At 41.1% G+C, this 20,550-nt stretch overlaps 2 protein-coding genes across 4 annotated transcripts in view; one reads left to right on the top strand and one right to left on the bottom strand.

The window, feature by feature from the left end:
• prrc2b (proline-rich coiled-coil 2B) overlaps window positions 1-16,597 on the top strand; it is a 31,353-nt gene extending 14,756 nt beyond the window's left edge. Inside the window, exons 15-30 of one of the 3 annotated variants that reach the window (XM_051893663.1) lie at window positions 542-2,729; window positions 3,360-3,538; window positions 4,237-4,352; window positions 4,498-4,639; window positions 4,737-4,813; window positions 5,067-5,348; window positions 5,435-5,536; window positions 5,853-6,045; window positions 6,128-6,222; window positions 6,902-7,026; window positions 7,189-7,429; window positions 7,969-8,133; window positions 8,389-8,468; window positions 12,203-12,290; window positions 12,366-12,560; window positions 14,851-16,597. In XM_051893663.1, coding sequence (XP_051749623.1) covers window positions 542-2,729; window positions 3,360-3,538; window positions 4,237-4,352; window positions 4,498-4,639; window positions 4,737-4,813; window positions 5,067-5,348; window positions 5,435-5,536; window positions 5,853-6,045; window positions 6,128-6,222; window positions 6,902-7,026; window positions 7,189-7,429; window positions 7,969-8,133; window positions 8,389-8,468; window positions 12,203-12,290; window positions 12,366-12,560; window positions 14,851-15,012 — 4,430 coding nt within the window. In that variant the 3' untranslated portion in view covers window positions 15,013-16,597. Of the gene's footprint in view, window positions 1-541; window positions 2,730-3,359; window positions 3,539-4,236; window positions 4,353-4,497; window positions 4,640-4,736; window positions 4,814-5,066; window positions 5,349-5,434; window positions 5,537-5,852; window positions 6,046-6,127; window positions 6,223-6,901; window positions 7,027-7,188; window positions 7,430-7,968; window positions 8,134-8,388; window positions 8,469-12,202; window positions 12,585-14,850 lie in introns of all 3 variants that reach the window. The other 2 variants (XM_051893664.1, XM_051893662.1) reach the window with 2 other exon arrangements.
• LOC127512615 (GTPase IMAP family member 8-like) overlaps window positions 1-20,550 on the bottom strand; it is a 139,544-nt gene that overhangs the window by 103,053 nt on the left and 15,941 nt on the right. The gene's annotated exons all lie outside the window — the stretch shown is intronic.

The following is a 20,550-nucleotide window of genomic DNA, read 5'->3' as shown; positions in this document are numbered from 1 at the left end:
TTCAAAAATGTTACTTTATTGTTACAAATATAATTTGAACTTTTAATTTAGTGCAATGTTCACTGTATCATTTTACTGCAGCCTTCCCTAACAACTGCAATTGGATAGTTCATTCACTGCATTTACCCACCGGTTACTATTGTTGCCAATAGCAAATTTTGCTCAAAAATTATCAAATTTTCAAAAATCTGCTGGTTCTGGTCCTTGCCCTGCTGGTATTGAGTTCTGTGTGGTCAAACATGCCTCCTGTTCTTCAGAACATGTTCTCTTACGCGAACCTATAGACTAAACACGTAAATGAACAGCAAGAATGCATTAAAGGTATTCAGTAGGAAAGGTGTCATTTAAGCGGCCCTTAAAGTAATAACTAACAATTGTGGAAGTGATTCAATCAAAAACCAACTTTAGCACGATAAGAATTTTCCTGTTGTCACTGTGAAGCTGCTTTGAAACAATATGTATTGTGAAAAGTGCTATATAAATGAAGATGACTCTTTTGTTTAAACTGTGATAATGATATTTAACTTATTTTATTTTAAAGGTCTGGTGAAACCTGTCATTCAGCAGGATCACCTGAATAGCCCTGGTTCCACCTCTGACGAAGGCTGCCATCCCAACATGCATCAGGAGAGGAGGGCACCATCCACTGAGCCTTACCAAGTGTGGAACCAAGACAGCTACTCATCCGCTCGCAGTTTCACCCCACCCTACCAGAGACAGCATGAGAACGGCGAAAGGGCTCAGGCGGACGACAGGAGCGACAGGTCGTGCTCTAGACACGATTCGTATGAGGACCGTGGTCATGACCGCACAGACAGTCCAGCGGAGGAACTGCCACATCAAGGCTTCCGCCAAGGCAGAGGCTCAGACGTATCGCTCGGGTCACAGCGAGAAGCTTCCCATGAAGGGTCCCATCAGATACTCAGCAGGACCCATCCTGGAGATGGCGAGCACAGGGATGTGTCCTCTGGTAGACATCAGAAAGAAAGTGTAGAGTCCCGTGACGAGGCCTTCGACAGCAAGGAGAAGAGCTACGACTCTGATTTCTGGAGAAAGGACGCAAGTCTGAGGAAAGATGGCGGCTGTCAGGCCCAGTGGTCCGATCACGGTTCGAGCAGCAGCAGTAGCGTTAGCCAGCCGTCTGAGTCCAGCGGCAGAACTCTTAGGAGGACGGGACCCATCAAGAAACCTGTGCTGAAGCCCTTGAAGGTTGAAGACAAGGAGAACGAGAAACCCAAATCTGAGCCTGAGGAGAAGCCGGTCCCATACAGGCTGGAGAAAGAAGTGGTCACCAATGTCTATGACCTAAAAAAAGACGCCCCACTTCTGTCTAACAGGCACTCCGCCCCACCACCCGCTTCCTCTCCTGAGGAGAAACAAGCGGAAGTTCCGAAGTTGGAGAAAACGAGCAACCTGCATGAAGAGTTGCACAAGGAGAACTGCTGGGATAGTGTCAAGTCTCAGTCTGTGGATGGCGCTGACAGCAGAGAAGCGCCGCGCCGCAACAACTGGATATTCATCGATGAAGAGCAGGCGTTCGCTGGGGCCAGAGGAGCGGGTCGTGGACGTGGCCGGGGCTTTAGAGAGTTCAGCTCTCGAGGTGGTGCTCGTGGAGGACGGGGCGACAGCAACCGAGGAGCCTACAATAGCACAGGTGCGCAGAGACCCGCACGAGGACGTGGCTCTAGAGATTTTAGGAGCGAGGATCTGCAACGAGGCAAACCCCGTAGACGCAACGTGAGTGAGACGCACAGCGAGGCCTCGGAATACGAGGAACTGCCCAAACGTCCGCGCCAGAAGGTCGCAGAGAACGGAGAGGCTTCGTATCCTGTGCCTGGAGAGGTCAAGAGGGCCGACAGGGAGTCGTGGAGATCCAACAAGGTCTACACCGACGATCAGAGCGGCAACAGTGATTCCAGGGACAAGGCAAAATCGGCAAGAGTGTTTGGAAGGTCGTTGCCCCCTCGACTCAATGCTGGATACAACCGTGGATTTGGCTCAAGGGATATTTCGACATGGAGAGGCAGAGGAGCACAGTTTGGAAGCGCTTCCGCGCAGGAGAATGGCTACAACTTTGGCACAGACTCCTATTCTAAACGCTCGTCAGAGCGTGAGCCCCTGAAGTACTCTCCTAAATTTAACAGCTCCTTTGTAGAGAACGGCGTTGAGGACAGAGAAGGAGGCTGCTACCTTGATAACGATAATCCCGACAACCGGCCCCTGAGAAGGCGCCGTCCCCCGCGCCAGGATAAACCCCCGCGCTTCAGGCGTCTGCGCCAAGAGCGTGAAGGAGGAGGTCAGTGGAATAGCGAAGACTATGTTAATGGAGACTTTGCAAATCAGTGGCCGGGTCGGCCCAAGGGCGCAGAGGAGCACTGGCCCAACCACTACTCTGGAGGACGGCCGCAGGACATCACGGGTCAGAGTCAAGGCGAGGACTGGGAAACCGGCTCCGAGAACAGTGATTTCAACGACTGGAGGGAGAAACGGGGGCAACACGGCGACACGCTTGCAGATGCGGGTCACGGTGATCCCGGCTCTGAGAAGAGAGAGCTCTCCAAACGGAGCTTTTCCAGTCAGCGGCCAGTGGTCGACAGACAGAACCGGAAGAGTGAAGTGTCTGTAATGGAAAACAATAAGATGACCCGCTCAACAGACACGCAGTCCAGTGTGGGTTCCTCCGGTAGAAACGAGAGCTGGCAGAATGGTGTTGCTTCCAACAGCAAACGGTACGTTTCTTTAGAACATGTGCTGAGAATCTTGATGAGATAAAACCAGTACCACGTATGAATTTTATACGTTACAATATTGTGTTAGTCCCTAAAAAAGTAGTAATATGTTACTTTTTATGTTACATTTTATGGTAAGTAATGTTGGTTACCAACAAGTTGAAGGTCCAAACTGCAGTTTCAGTGCAGCTTCAGAGGGCTCTACACAAAATAAGGGTCTTATCTAGAGAAACGATCGGCCATTTTCTAAAAAAAAAAAAAAATTGATATACTTTTTAACCACAAATGCTCGTCTTGCATTTGATGAGCATTTGTGGTTAAAAAGTATATAACTTTTTTTTTTTTTTTTTTTTTTTATGACCGATCGTTTCTCTAGATAAGACTCTTATTCCTCGTCTGGGATCATGTAGAGCTCTTTGAAGCTGCACTGAAACTGACATTTGGACCTTCAACCCGTTGAACCCCAGTGAAGTCCACTATATGGAGAAAAATCCTGGAATGTTTTCCTCAACCTTCATTTCTTTTCGACTAAAGAAAGAAAGACACAAACATCTTGGATGACGTGGCGGTGAGTAAATCATCAGGAAATTAATTCTGAAGTGAACTAATCCTTTAATTTATTCTGTGCAGAGTTCCAGAAGAATCGGTCACCGGCCTGACCTCGGCATCTGTGTATGGTGTGGAGCAGAACGATGACACAAGCACGGCTGAAGCCACGGGGAAGATTCTAGAGAAAGACCTGAAACCCAGAAACATGAAGGGGGACATGACAGAGCAACTGTCCCAATATGACCTGAACACTTACACAAGTAAGCCACAAACGTTTTTTTCTTTTTTACAATAGAAGCGCCTCTCCAATGCAGAAAAATTGGCGACAAACCATCGAGACAGAATAAAACTAATGCACTCTGGAGATGATGTGCCACAGTGCAAATGTTCAATAATTCAACAGTCTAGAGCAGAGGTGTCCAGTCCTGCACCTAGTGGACCACTGTCCTTCAGAGTCCAGAATTAAACACCTGAACCAGCTAATCAAGCAACGAACACGTCACAATGTTCCTCATTTAAATAATCCCCGCCCAAAATAAAGGGGCAGAGCCTGGTTAAAAACACAAAATGGCCTCTTTAAAAATAAAGGTTCTTTATTGGCATTGATGGTTCCATGAAGAACCTTTTAACATCCATGGAATATTTACATTGCACAAAAGGTGTTTTATAGTGGAAAAAGGTTCTGAAGATTATTAAAATGTTCTGCACACAAAGAAAAAATGGTTTGAACTGTTCACTAAAAGGTTCTTTGGGGAACCAAAAATGGCATCGTGGCAAAACTCTCCTCTTGGTTACGTTACGTACTGTTATAGCAATTCAAGAAACCATACTGTAAACAGAGAGCCTAGAATTTAACCGTCTGCAACAATTGAAACATTGAAATGTTTTGACATTGAAATGTACGTTAACTTGTGTGTTTTTGATCAGTATTGGACCTGTCATTTGTGTTTCTTTACAGTTGAAAGTGACTCTGGAGCATCTGTACCCAGTCCAGAGGTTTTCCAGGATGCTCTGTCCAAAAAACAACGTCGCCCACAGGATGATGACCGCAGAAGAAAGGATCAGGGTCCTCCAGTAAGTAGTGACTTGGACTGATGGTCTCTATTCCCTGATATTTTGTAATAGAGTGCCTCATAAAGATGATCACAACTTCTGTTATTTAACCGCATAAAGTGTCGCTTGACTGGATGTTAAAGTTAATTGGTTTGTGCACCTGAAGGGTTCGGTGAAGAACAGAACAATTGCTTCAAAAATGCCTCCCCGTTTTGCTAAGAAGCAGGGTAGCATGTCCATCGAGCAACCCGAAGAGACGCTCTCCGCCAACAACCTTGGAACCGAGATCTGGGAGACGAACAGCACAGGTAAAACCGACAGCTAAAAGGGTGTGACAGTAAATAAAGTCCAGTGTATCGTTCTTAACAGAGACTGATTCTAAATGACTTTGTTTTCCTCCTGAAGCTCTGACTGTCCAGTCGTCAGGTGGCGATTCATGGACGAAACAGGTGTCTTACACGGGAAGCGAACCCAATTCAGAGGTGCAGGTCATTCTTCAAGAAAAACTCTTGGTGTTTTTGTAGGGCTGGGTTGATATAGATTTTTCGATTTTAATTGACCAATACTGATTCTTAAATCCTAAGAATCAATTTTTTAGTCTTTGCTGTTTTCAGTTGATGCATGAACAAAACAAACCAGTTTTATAACCTTTAATATTATAGTAATTACTGGCTGACAGATCCCTCTTTCAGTGAGCAGATCCTGAGACTAACGTCCCTCTGTCCTGTCCTCCAGGATTCAGATGCAGGGCCCGAGCAGAGTAAGGAACACAAACCCGGCCCCATTGGCAACGAACGATCACTGAAGAACCGCAAGGGCTCTGAGGGCATGGAGCGCCTGGAGGGACCCATCACCCCCGTCAATGGAGTGGACATTCACGTGGACAATGTCCTTCCTGTGCCGCCCATTGAGTTTGGCGTCAGTGCGAAGGATTCCGACTTCAGCCTGCCTCCGGGGTCCACGCCAGTGCCTGTGTCCAACCCCGTCACCAAGCTGCAGGATGCGCTCGCTGGGAATGTGCGTACATGAGAGCAGTGTCTGTGTTGTTGGCCTTTTATAAAGAAGCGTGGAGCGTTTATACTGTTATTGTTGTGTGTACACAGGCGGGCCTGACTCAAGCCATCCCGATGCTCCGCAGAGACCACCTGCAGCCCGGAATAAACCTCAACCCCATCAGCTTCCCGAGTGCCGACCTCACGCTCAAGGTAATGCTCAGCTTTTATCCAGGTAAAACGGAACAAGGAAAAAAAGTAGGGCGGGGCTTGATTTGATTTTTGTCCATGAGGAACTGATTGGTTGTGATTTGCTATTGGGGATCTCATGTGAGTGACAGGTTACCCCGCCCTCATCATCAGAGAAGAGAACATCATTCTAGAAATTCACTAAAACATTCTTATTTTCATGTTCAGATATGCTAGCACCACCTAAACTAAAGCACATGTGAATCATCACTGTTGTTTCCGAATGCTCGTGCACATTCCCAACATGTTCCTCAGCAGCCTCGCTCTCTGTTGCCCTCAGATGGAGTCGGCGCGCAAGGCGTGGGAAAACTCTCAGGCTCTTCCGGAGCAGGGCTCACCGGGCGGCGCGGGATCCGGAGCTCAGCCGGCTTGCAGCGTGGGCTCCTCCAGCGGCGTCAGCTACAGCTCCTTCGGTGGAGTGTCTATGCCGCCCATGCCCGTGGCATCTGTCGCTCCGTCTGTCTCCATGCAAGGTCTGCCGTCTCGTCCATCTCTCAGACTCTGTGTCGCGTGCAGTGAATGTGTACGGCTCTAAATGATCTTTGTGTGTCACAGGCAGTCACATCCCCCCTCTGTATCTGGATGGCCATGTGTTTCCTAGTCAGCCACGGCTCGTGCCGCCCTTGACTCAGCAGCCGAGCTACCAGCAGGTACGTGTCAGCACCAAAAATATCAGCCATCTTTAAACTTGTTTATTTAATTTTTTTTTTTTTTATCATATTTGATGCATCAGGCTTTAATGGCTCATGTCGTACGATATAGTGAGAATTCTGACTATATTTGCAATTGAAAGTTTTTCTCGCAATTCTGACTTTATGTCTCGCAATTCTGAGAAAAGAAGTCAATTACTTGCTGTAAATCAGTGATATCTTTATAACAATATAGCAGATACTTACATAAAATGCATATCAATATCTGCCAATAATGTCTTAGTAAGATGATATTTAAATGCTTAGATTTATAATCAAAGCTCTGTAGTTTTAAAACATATAATGCAATGCAATACAATAATGATTGAGAGATGAACAAATAAATCTTCCTCAAAAGCCTGATGATCATATTTTTCTAAAAAATGTATGGATAATCAAGAAACCTGAGCTGCTTCAGTCCAGTAAGTGTTCATATTGTAATATTACTAACAACATCAAAGTTATTCTTGTGCTTACTTGATAAAAAGATTTCACTGCACAGACACTTGAACCACGAGTGTGCGACAGGTTTATCAGCAATGATTTTTAGCAGTTAGAGGCCTTAGATATGCATCATATGATTCATTAGGCTTTATAAGGTTAATTCATGGTGTGTGTGTGTGTGTGTGTGTGTGTGCAGGCCTCCCCTCAGCAGATCCCCATCTCTCTGCACACGTCTCTGCAGGCTCAGGCTCAGCTGGGTCTGCGAGGAGCTCTGCCCGTCTCTCAGTCCCAAGAGATGTTCAACTCCATGCCTCCCTTCAGGTAATTCTCCCGCCACAGTAACGTCTCTATCTTTCAGTTTCATTCACCGCTACTCTTCTTCATGCTTTGTACGCAGTCATAATCAAAGACTTAACTAAAAACGACTGATAAATTTGACCCGCTGAATACAATGTTCTGAGCGTTCTGCTGAATCTCTTGCAGGTCTCAGGTGTACATGCACCCAAACCTGTCTCAGCCCAGTCCCATGGTGCTCTCTGGCGGAGCGCCTCTCAAAGGGCCGTATTCTGCTTTTCCCGGCATGCAGCCGTCAGACATGGTCAAGCCGCAGTCAGGATCTCACTACCAGCCCATGAACGGCAGCCAGCAGCTGGTGTACGACGGGCCCATGAACCAGGCGGCTGGGATGAGCACGTCTCAGCTCATGGACTCGCAGCTCATTCAGGCAAGAGCACTGCAGGACAGACACCACAACCTGTCAAAATAAAAGTTTCGTTTAACTTGAAGAAATTATGACAGAAATTTGTATAAGTTTCAGGATTTAAATTAGATTTGCTTTTTGTGTGCTAACATTTAATTTAACCAGTACTTTGAAGTCCAGGAAAATAAAAATGGAAAAAAACACAATTTGGAATAAAATAAATATTATTATATAAGGTCATAATATTGGTTTGAAATGGACGTGCACACAGAACTTAGTCAGGTTAGATGCCATATTGAATTTAACACAGATGAAAATGTGACAGATGTACCGTCTTTACAATGGCACTCACTATATGAAGGTGCTAGATCACTTAATTTTCACAACTCCCAACATTCAAAACTATTTAATGGAGTTTTGTCTACTGAATTTTGCGTCAGCTGAACAATCAGTATGCTGTTAAACAACAGTACGGTCCTGTACTGTCCCTCACAGCCTCCTTTCCATTCCTGTCAAACTTAAACATGGCGCTACTCTATTGACTTTGTGGTTTGTGTGTTCAGGTGACGATGCCCATGCCCGCATCTCAGCTGCGATATGGCTCGGCCCAGCAGCACCTCATTCTGCCCCAGTCCATCCAGCTCCAGCAGAACCAGAACCTCTCTGTAGGAGCTCCGCGCCGCATGATGCCTCCCGGATCACAGCCGCCCATCATGAGCAGCAGGGAGGTGAGTGATGGGGAAACATCAGAACATGGCGCTTGCGCTGAAGTTTAATTTAGAATGCACGCAATGCACATGTACTCAAATGTGTGGATCGGATTGCAATGTTTAGGGTTCATATAAACAAATTTCAAAATGTGAAGTCAGATTGGATTGATTACAATCGATGAAACTTTAATGCATGTAAACATCCCTCAGTGTCCGATGTCTGTCTTTGTATTATTTACACACCATTTCTGATAAATTATGTTCATCCTACAGCCTTCCCAGATGGACATGAAAGGATTTCAGTTTTCTGATAAGCCCAACCACTCACCTGGAATACCCAGCGGCTCCTACAGGTGAGCGGACATTTCACACACTCCACATACAGTACAATGACCTGAAGTCTCACACCTTCATCAAGGGCCTTGTTTGACAAGTAATAAGTGTATTTGCCGGCAATGTACGGGTAACTTTATATATTTTTCCCCCATTTGGAGGTTGTTTGTAAACCGAATCTACTGTTATGAGTTCTGTATTGTGAACACTGTTTAAGTATACTGTAATTATACAGTATAGACAAACACTAAGGCCATGTACACACTGCAGCTAAATACAGTTGTCTGTTCACCTTTTAGTGCTTAATCCTGTTCTGTACAGAGTTAACTTCTGAAAAACACAGGTAGTACAACTGCATTTACAAATATAGCAATTAAGGGATCAATCACAAAAAAGGAATGAGTTGTACAAGCATGGCTGGGGGCTTCAGAGCTGCAACAAAGAGTAATTGAAATTAAAGAAATTTTTAGATAAATTTGTGTCAAAAATGGCTGAAAAATACTGTCATTTATAATTGGATTAAATTGCTTATTACTTTTGACCAATAGGTGACGCGGTAACACTTTATTTTAGGGTCTTTTAACTAGTTGCTTATTAGCATGCATATTAATAGATTATTGGCCATTTATTAGTACTTATTAAGCACATATTAATGCCTTATTCTGCATAACCTTATTCTACATTCTTAATCCTACCCAATACCTAAACTTAACAACTACCTTACTAACTATTAATAAGCAGTAAATTAGGAGTTTATTGAGGGAAAAGTCATAGTTATTAGTTTATATGTGTTCCCTATACTAAAGTGTTACCTGTGACGCTGATACCAAAGTAATATTGTGTGGAGACAATGACACATGCAAAGTTTGGTGTCATTAGGCTTGTTTGAGATGCATCAGTGCTGCGCAGACCGATCGGCGTATGACATCAAAGTACCATGAGAGCTACTCAAAAGGTACTTTGCGGTACTTAACCGCTCTTTCGGTACTTTAATGTCATACGTCAGTCGGTCTGCGCAGCGCCGATGCATCTCGAACAAGCCTATTATGCCAAAGCATTGCAGAGTTACACCCTCAGAATCAGCTTGGCACCATGTCATCAAATTTGTTGATGCGTTATTCGAAAACTGTTGAATCAGAACCGTTTTAATTACTTTTTGCCAGCATGGTCTGAAGACCGATCTTAGACAATTGGTCCGATTTTCAACAAAAAGGGTTTTAAAAAAGTAGGTTTTCAAAGAAATTAAAAATGGCAGACAGTAAGTCTGGCCAAATATGGCATCATTAAAATGATTAAATGAAATGTGAAAAAAATGAAAATGAAGAGAAAAAAAAAGGAGGAAAAAAAAAAGATGCTTTTAGCATTTTTTTGAAATTTCATTGACATTTTGACCTGAAGGTGGAACCTGTTCCGAAACTCAGAATACCTTCAGGGCATGGTGCCGATGACATGTAACGAGTTTCGTAACAATGCACTAATGCGTTCATAAAAATACAGCATTTTACGACAAAATTCAAAATGGCCGACATGGGAAAATTGGGAATCATTTGACTATGCTGGACTAAATCTAAAGAGGCTGCTTTTATGGTTTTTGGGCAAACTGTTCATAAGTTATAAGCAAAAATAGTCTTTTTTTTTTTTTTTTTTTTTTTTTTTTTTAAATCTCCTGACCAGTAGGTGGCACTGCATGTAGCCTCAGATCATGCTTGTGATAACATGTACCAAGATTCATCTAAAACATTGCTGAGCTGTAGCCTTGCATCCAATTTGCTGTGCTCATTGTTTGTGCATTATTTGAAAACAGTTGGGTTTATCAGTTTTAAAACTTTTTGCTAGCATGGTCTGAAGATGATCTGAGCCAATTTTGGTGAAAATTGCACAAACCGTCTAGGACGAGAAACAGTCTAATCGCCTTTAGCCAAGAAATCAGAGGAAAAAAAAATTTTGTTTCTAGCCCTTATGGTTCAAATTTGCAAGTGCAAATTTGGATAGTTGGTGGCGTTAGAGGGACTCTAAAATTGCTCTGGTTAATGTTCAGACTGTCCTCTATCAGTGTGCCAAATTTCATAGTTTTCCCATAAACGGTTCCATGGAATGCCATAGACTTCAATAGCGAAAGAATAATAATAAGAAAACTAACTTCGAGCCTTTGGTGCTTGGCCCCTGAAAATTCTATGCATCGTGTATGGAATTGAACTAGTTGTTGATGACGTATTTAAACGCACATCTTGTCTATTTAAAAAAACACAGGGAAAGATGTTGTACCTCGACTAATTTGTGTTGCCAGATCTTGATAGGAATAAACGGTGACAAGCCCATAATAAACCAAAATAAATCCAAATGCTTTGTATTGAAATAAGACTAAAATATAGCTGCAAGCAGCAATGACGGGCCCAAGCCTCAGCACCACTGCCACCCTGGGGGATTAAGGAAATCTGTGCATGGTGGGCAACATACAATCTTAATTTAATTTAAATCAAATAATGATTTTACAAGATATGAGACACTTCCTGTTTCCTTCTTTTTGTCTTTAATTTAATCCCTCGCCATGGGAACACGGTTCGAGATATCATATAATCGTTTGCATTTTAGCATCTTCAATGTCTTTGTTTAATGTTAAGCGAGTTTGGTGGCGATTGCTTGAATCTCCTACGATGAGTACTTAAACTCAGAGCCTGATTATTAAAAAAAAAATCCACATTCAAACCAAAATATTTGACTTCCTGTTGGTCGGAGCTAATGACTGTAAATTAGAAAGTTGTCTGGCTTGATGAGAATATATGTACTGAGTTTGGTGACTGTAGGTAAAACTAACCCCCCCAACTTTTGACAAAAGATGGCGCTATAGAGCCCCTCCTCCCCGCCCATTTCTAAGGCTTTGTCCATGTCTTCTGGCCAACAACTTTGACGTGTCAAGTTTCATGCAATTTGAAGCATGCTAAGAGCCTCAAAAACACCCAAAAATATTTAAAAAGTTTGATGTGTTGCCATGGCAACAGTGTTTAAGATATCAAGACTCCTTTCACATTTACATCTGCCATGTCTTGGCATGTTCAAACAAAGTTTAAAGCGAATCGGGTAAAAATAAGAGGGGAATATCAAAGCATTTTGAAAGTGGCACACTTCCTGTTGCCAGTTTGGTGGCGCTATGACTCACAATAGTCACATCCATGTGATCGGCCTCCTACAAAGAACACACAGTTTTAGTTTAATCAAAATCAGTTAATGTATGCAGAAGTTATAAAAGTCCCTTTTCCCGCCATAAATTTGTTTCAACGCCACGGCCAAACCGTTCGAGGTATCAAATCTGCATGCAATTTAGCATCCTAAATGACTTCATGCTGACTGAGTTTGGTTGTGATCGGATGATTCCCCTTGGAAAAGTATATCAAATTCTAGAGCATATCTAAATAGCCGACTTCCTGTTGGGCTGGCATATGACTTAGAATGTGAAAGTTGTTCGGCCCGATGAGATCTTTATCAATCATCGGAGTTTCAGGAACGAGTTTCGTACAGTCACTCGCTGATAATTTAGGGGATTCACTCCTGTGTTTAAATGTGTTTGTTACTCCTGAAACTTTACAGTGTGTATGTGGTCTAATAGACACACCTCAAGAAGAACTGGAATAAATCAATAATTTAATAAAATAAATCAAAACTATTAGTGTTTAAAATGCTGAGTGTTTGAGTCTGTTAGTCACAGGAATGCTTTCATACATCTTTGCTCATTGATGAGTTCTCTGTTGCCCTTCAGACCCGGTTCGGCCAGTCCTAGCGGGAAACCCTCTGGACCCGGAGCCCCTACAGCGGTTGTCTCTCTTCCTGGACATTACACACAGCAGGTATTCAGCGCAGCATCTCGTTGCTTTAGTAAACCTCACGGTACATGTGGCCGACCCGTCTGTGCTCTGCTGCAGGTGTCGGCCCCTCAGGGCAGCATGGTCATGCACATGAGACCCCCCACCAGCGGCCCCTTCCCCAACCCCATCCAGCGGCCTGTCATGCAGGTTAACAAGGTCATCATCCGCTCTCCGCAATACCCCGGCCCCGGGCGCGAGCCGCCCCCCTCCAACCCTGAGCCTGCTGGGAAGGGCCCTGAGGACGGGATGAAGGTGAGCCACCCACTGTGATCATAGGTAATTTCATTTAATGCACTTCTCCTTTCTTATTTTCATTCTGTGCCATGTTTCTCTGAAATATCAAAACCACAGTGCAAACCAGTAAATATGAAGCTTCATGTCTAATGATTGAAACCTGATGCTGGAAGAGCTTGATTAGGGCTGGGTGCTTAATATCAATGTTGGAAAAATGGCATTACTTTATAAAAAGGTCCCAATAGTTAAAGAGAGAGTTCACTCATAAATGAAAATTATCCCATGATTTACTCACCCTCAAGCCATCCTAGCTGTATGACTGTCTTCTTTCAGAATCAGAGATATATTTAAAAATATCCTTCTTCCAAGCTTTATAATGGTAGTGAACTGGGGGTGAGATTTTGAAGGGGGAAAAAAAGCATCCATCTATCATAAAAGTAATTCATACAACTCCAGAGGGTTAATAAAGGCCTTCTGAAGCGAAGCGATGGGTTCATTGCTTCACTTCAGAAGGCCTTTATTAACCCCCTGGAGCCGTATGGATTATATTTATGATGGACGGATGCATTTTTTTGGGCTTCAAAATGTGCCCCCCTATTCACTACCATTATAAAGCTTGGAAGAAGGATATTTTTAAATATATCTCTGATTCTGAAAGAAGATAGTCATATACAGTTAGGATGGCTTGAGGGTGAGTAAATCATGGGATAATTTTCATTTTTGAGTGAAGTATTGCTTTAATGCTACTTCATGCGTCACCTAACAATGAACAATATGTTTGCTACGGTGTTTGATTTTTGCTAACATTGGTGTTAGTAGCTGTTCATTGTTAGTTCATGTTAACTCGGGTCCAATAAATATTCAAAATAACACTAAAATTCTAAATTTAGGGGCAAAAGATGCCCTTTTTTTGTCCTATATTTATATCATATGATAGTTTAGCAGTATCACACGAGCAAGAGTGCTGTTTTACCCCGAATATCTGCACGATTGCAAATGTGATATACAATACTTCAATAAACAATTGTTAAACTTTAGACATAATGTCTGTTTTTGCTCAATTTGGCCAATGAAAATCGTTTCAAACATAGTCACAGCAGAACTTTTGTGTCTCCGAGTGACACGCAGTGATGTTTCTTTCCTGAATGAATCTGCAGCGAGTGATTCAGTGACTCGTTCATAAGTCGAGATGCATTTGCACTGCGCAGACCGATCAGCGTATGACATCAAAGTAACGCAAGAGCGATTCAAAAGCACAAGGAGTCGTATGCTCTCCCATTGCTCTTGCGGTACTTTGATGTCATACGCTGATCGGTCTGCGCAGTGCAAAAGCATCTCGAACAAGCCTACTGGCTTCATTTCTGAATGTTATAATGAATCAGTTGAATGAATTATTCAATGACTTACTCGTTAAGACCTGCCGCCACCTACTGCCAGTTTTATTTTCATATTTAGAATATCATTTAATTTTTCATTCATATTAAATCTAAATGCCACTTCTGTTACAGCTTCAGAAAAAAAAAAACTTTATGGCCACATTGTAGCTTTAAAAGTTTGTGTAATAAATAAATTATATGTTGAATCACAATATTACTTTCTAAAGCTACTTTTTGTAACATCTATTCGATGCTTTTCTCATCTAATACAATAATGATGTTAATAATGATCTTTTGGGGGGTAATTTCTGAATTTATCTGATTAATTATTTGGCACATGTAATTAATTAGATGAGAAAATTGAATCTCTTGACAGTTATAGTTAACTAATGTTAACAAAGAACCATTATTGTAAAGTGTTGCTGATAAAATGTGCTGGAAAAATCCGTTCTTTAATTTGTACGGTATAAAAATTACAAACATGTGCAATGCATTTCCTTCCACTTTAATGCTATAAAATGAACAGTGATGAGTATTGGAATTGAATGAAATGGAAGAAATATGATATTTTTGGCCATATCGCCCAGCCCTAATCTTAATATTTTACTGTGTTTAATGATATTCAGCGCATATTATTTAAGAATCTGAGAAAACAGTGTCTCTCTAAATAAACATATGGATGAATATGTAATTATTTTAATGGACCAGCATATAATTCATAGTAAAAATATGACCTGCATTCAGAGAAACCATTGTAATGAAATTTAAACAGCACATTTGATGCTAAATTCACCATGTATGTTTTCTTTTTGTTCAGCATATTACCCAGTCTTGTGTTCAGGGGTAGTCATTTGAAGCAGCTGTTTTAATCAAAGCTTTGACTTGTTCGTGTTAATGAAGTGACTGTAAGGTGTCTGTTGTGTTTGGTACAGGCCAAGGCTCTGCGTGATGCGCGTCAGGCCGTCGGCGACGCCAAGAGCTCTTCAGCGATTCCCAGCAAGCTACAAGAGCAGCTGCCATCAGTACAGGTCAAAGCTGCTCGAACCGGAGCCATCAAACCACAGTCGGTCAAAGTGGAGGAAGGCAAAGCCTGATAAATGGACCTCATGATCACATGACACGGCTGTCTGTAGGACTTCCTCTTCCTCTCTCTCTTGCTCTCTCTCTCTCTCTCTTTCTCACTCACTGGACTGACGCACAGGATCACCAACCCCACAAATGAATCGGAATACATTAATAAACATCACATAGAGAGATATGAATATCTATATATAAATGTATACTATATATATATATATATATATATAAATAGACACAATAGTTTTGGACTTTTCTGCGCAGACTTTTCAAGATCAGCTTTATTTATTTACATTTTATTTGACATTTCAAAAGTGAAGAATAACGGTTCAAAAAAGTCACAAACGAATCCCGGTTGTCTCGCTCTTTCTCTCTCCATCAAAGTCTGCAAACAGCAAAACAAGAAGCGCATCTCCTCTTTCAGCTCTCGCGTCTACACGCCCCGCCCACATTGCCAAACCGAGCCAGCTGATTGGACTCCAGGTTTTGATTGACATGGCAGATCAACATGAGCTGCAGTGTGAGGCTTTAGTCATTTTTACTGGGTACCATGGAGTTTTAACTTCACACACATATATATATATATATATATATATATATATATATATATTAGTAATCATGCCTATTTGCTCTATTATTATTAAAGAACACCTTTTATTCAATAAAAAAAGTTTAAACCCAAATTTGAGGACATTATTCAATCTAAACATGGACACAAGCGTCTTTGCTGAACTCTCTTATTTTAAAGCTGCTTTTCATGTGTTGTGTAAATGCAAAGCAACATTTGTTCCTTAAAGATGTTGCATGATGGCGCTTGAGTGACGGTGTGTGTGTGGAATAAACATGTTGAAGGCATGAGCAACAGCTCACTCTGTGTTTGGGGTGGGTGGGATATTTGGCCACTTGTCTAATGTGTTGTTGGGCCGCTGATGGGAAACTGTTACAGTATGTTTGATGAATTGATTTGGTCCAGAAACCCTTTACCTTCTGCTTTGAGTTCCAGTTTTTGCGGTCTGTCAGTCACTGGAGTGGCACAAGCAATAAACAGCCTTTCTGTAACAATCAGGGTCCAAATGTGCGTCTGATGTGAAACGAGTGCTTGTGTTGTAGATGTTGCTGTCTCACAGGGATCATGATTGAATATTTGAAGTGCGCAGGAAATGTCTTGTTTTGACGGTGCTTCGTTACACTACAGCTGTACAGAACTATAACCATCAGCACATTCATTCGTCTTTGGTATTGGAGCATTACTGCAATCGAAACTTGTCCTTTTCATTTTGGGTGAATTGTTGCACATTTGAAATGCCTTTTTAAAACGATTTCTCCAGTGCTCATGGGTATTTTAGAGGTTCATTTGCTTCTTGATGATCGCCGAATATCTGTACAGACTCATTATTTGCCCTTTCGCTTTTGTTAGACTTGTATTTAAAGGGCCAGTGATGGATTTACTCACTTTTACGTTTATTTTTAGGGGTCTGTTTTCCCTGCAGATATTTATCACTCAGTGTTGTTTATCCTATTAAATGTGTTACCATATTTGCCCTTTTATTGGAAATGATCTCAACAAGAGAGAAATAAAGCAGATTGTGCTTTTTTCAAAGACGGATCGTTGTTTGTATTCCCATTACCCATGTGAGGTTTGAAATCTCTTGATCTGAAATCACTAAATGAACACAGAATGACTTTTATATGAATGTTTGAACAATTATCTTGAATGAATGATTGATTCAATGACTCAAAAGGCTTGTTCCAGATGCATCGGCACTGCGTAGACCGATCGGCGTATGACATGAAAGTACCGCAAGAGCGATTCAAAACCATTAGGGGTTGTACGCTCTCCAGTCACTTGATGTCATACGCTGATCGGCCTGTGCAGCGCTGATGCATCTCGAGCAAGCTTAAAGACTTCAGTTGTTTCATTACTGGATGAATTGGTGCTTTTGAAAGCATCTCTTGAATGACTGATTAAATGACTCAAAGACTTGTTTTATTACTGTATGAATCAGCATTTTTGAACAAATATCTTGATTGAATGATTCAATGACTCAAAGGTGTGTTTGACTAAAAGCGGCACTGAACAGACCGTTTGTCTGTCTGTCTGTCTGTCTTCAGTTGAAAAGAAATTAAGGTTTTTGAGGAAAACATTCCAGGTTTTTTCTCCATATAGTGGACTTCAACAGTTACCAGTGGGTTGAGGGATTTATGGTTAAAAACTAAATAAATAGGTCATTTTCTAAAAACAAAAAGTTATCATTTCGTTAGATTATACTCGTATTCCTCGTCTGGGATCGTGTAGAGCTCTTTGAAGCTGCACTGAAACTACAATTTGGACCTTCAAACCTTTGAAAACCCCAGTGAAGTCCACTATATGGAGAAAAATCCTGGAATGTTTTCCTCAAACATTCCTCCTTCATTTCTTTTTTACTGAAGAAAGAAAGACATAAACATCTTGGATGACATGGGGGTGAGTAAATTATCAGGAAATGTTAATTCTGAAGTGAACTAATACTTTAAAAGCACCATTAAAGGGGTCAATAATTGAGAAATCAACTTTTCCTTGAGCTTTTGATATACAGGTGCTGGTCATATAATTAGAATATCGTGAAAAAGTTCATTTTTTTTTATTGTAAATTATTTTAAAAAAATGAAACTTTCATATATTCTAGATTCCCTACATGTAAAGTAAAACATTTCAAAAGTTTTTTTTTGTAAATTTGTTGATTAGAGCGTACAGCTAATGAAAGTCCAAAATCCAGTATCTCAAAATATTAGAATATTTACATTTGAGTTTCATTAAATGACCATCCCTACAGTATAAAATCCGGGTATCTTTTGTTCTTTGAAACCACACTAATGGGGAAGACTGCTGACTTGGCAATGGTCCAGGAGACAATCATTGACACCCTCCACAAAGAGAGTAAGTCACAGAAGGTCATTACTGAATGGGGTGGCTGTTTACAGAGTGTATATCAAAGCATATTAAATGCAAAGTTGACTGGAAGGAAGAAATTGGGTAGGCAAAGGTGCACAAGCAACAGGGATGACCGCAAGCTTGAGAATACTGTCAAGTAAAGCCGATTCAAACACTTGGGAGAGCTTCACAATGAGTAGAATGAAGCCGGAGTCAGCGCATAAAGAGTCACCACACTCAGACATCTTCAGGAAAAGGACTACCAAGCCACTTCTGAACCAGAGACAACGTCAGAAGCATCTTACCTGGGCTAAGGAGAAAAAGAACTGGACAGTGAACAGTGGTCGAAAGTCCTCTTTTCAGATAAAAGTAAATTTTGCATTTCATGTTGAAATCATGGTCCCAGAGTCTGAAGGAAGACTGGAGAGGCACAGAATCCAAGCTGCTTGAAGTCTAGTGTGAAGTTTCTGAAGTCAATAATGATTTGGGGGGGCCGTGACGTCTGCTGGTGTTGGTCCATTGTGTTTTATCAAGTGCAAAGTCAATGCAGCCATCTTCCAGGAGATTTTGAAGCACTTTATGCTTCCATCTGCTGACAAGCTTTATGGAGATGCTGATTTCCTTTTCCAGCAGGACTTTAGCACCTGCCCACAGTGCAAAAACCACTTCCAAGTGGTTTGCTGACCATGATATTACTGTGCTTTATTGGCCAGCCAATATGCCTGACCTGAATCTATGGGATATTTTCAAGAGAAAGATGAGAAACAGTCGATCCAACAATATACAGATGATCTGAAGGCTCAATAGTGCCTCAGCAGTGCCACAGGCTGATCACTTCCATGCCACACTTCACTGATGCAGTAATTTGTGCTAGGAGCAAGTCATTTGCTGTAATATGTCCTGCCGATCAAGTATTGAGTGCACAAAAGAACATACTTTAAAGAACTTGAACTTTTCTGTTTTGCAAATCCATTTTTTGATTGATTTTAGGAAATATTCTAATATTTTGAAATACTGGATTTTGGACTTTCATGAGCTGTACGCTCTAATCATCAAAATTTAAAAAAAAAAACTTTTGAAATGTTTTACTTTACATGTAGGGAATCTAGAATATATGAAAGTTTCATTTTTAAAAATAATTTATAATAAAAAAATGAACTTTTTGATGATATTCTAATTATATGACCAGCACCTGTATAAAAGGTGTGGAAAAAAAGAATATCACTGCATAAGAGACAAACACATCCAATTGTCTTTCTCAAAAGTTTGTATTTTTTGCAAGAAGGTCAGACATTCATACAGTCATTCTGAGTTGCTGTAGAGTGTGTGACAAAGTAGGGAGGGTTTCTCCCACTTTTATATCTCTCCCTAGCCTTCAAGTTTACAGTTCTTAACAGCTGCAACTTTCCACACATGGTCAAATAGTCACAAACACATTTCCATACATCTTGTACATTCCCACTACTGACTTCAAAGCTGTTATAGGTAAAGCAAGCATTACACAATGTTCCATAAGCATATGAGTAGAAGCATGCAAAATTAATAAAATGAATTTTTCTTCAACAAAGGTCATCGTACTATAAGAATATCCTGTAAGTGTTAGTGAGATGAGGAGGAGAGAAAAGCAGGACAAAAAAACATTACCTTTCAAAGGATCCTAATGCTGGGAATATGGTTATTTATTATCAACAATGTGAATGTCTCAGTTGAGCTTTATTTATTTGCATTCGGTACATTTCACTGTGGATTCTTTGGTAAATCAGTCGCATTTTAGCACAGGCTTTGCAGTATTTGATTGTCAGTAAACCAAACCAGTGACTAAACGCTCAACTTCACATTGTTTTTCTTAGTAGGATGAAAATAATCTGCTATTTAAACGGTGATTAAATTATAGAAAGCTATCAAAGAACGCTCCCTTTACAATCGCTAGAGCTGTCAATCAAACAGCACATGCTGGAGCTGGATAAAGAAAACTTGTGTCGCTAATAAAGTTTTGATGAATGATGATTGTAATTAAGGTAAGGATGATTACAGTGATGTACAGGATGAGAAACGGTGTGTGCTGCTCCGAAACAATTGCAGAATACATAGAGATGTGGTGTTTATTAATATTTAATGTATTAATAATACAATTAATGAATTATATTAATATATTTAAATTAATTTTAAGTTATCTTAAAAATTTTAATTTATCTCCAAGCCACCCTGGAGGATCACTGGCCTACACAGTCATTCTATACCACATCGCCCTCCACTGGATGTATAATGAGCAGCAATAAACTACTCTTGGTGAAAGTAACTCAAAAGTAACACAAAAGTAGTGTAACGCATTACAATTCAGAGACAGTAATATTGTAATGTAACTAATTACTTTTAAATGACAGTAACCATAATGTATTTTGGAAGTAACGTGCCCAACACTGTTTACTAGTTATCACAAAATAAACATGAATGAGCATTCGAGGGTATTTGGACAAGAAACTTACTGAAATTAATCATCTCTCATGTAATCGCTCAGTCAGTGTTTCAACCGCGGAAAGACGTCAATAAAACATCTTGAGAACAATATCACGTGATGTTACATTTACCTCAGAAAAGCCATTCAATAGCGTGAAAAATTCTCTCTGGAGATGAGCAATTTGGA

The sequence above is a fragment of the Ctenopharyngodon idella genome, chromosome 5, assembly GCF_019924925.1.
Source record: "Ctenopharyngodon idella isolate HZGC_01 chromosome 5, HZGC01, whole genome shotgun sequence".
Lineage (NCBI taxonomy): Eukaryota > Metazoa > Chordata > Actinopteri > Cypriniformes > Xenocyprididae > Ctenopharyngodon > Ctenopharyngodon idella.
This window is presented reverse-complemented; position numbering and strand designations above follow the sequence as displayed.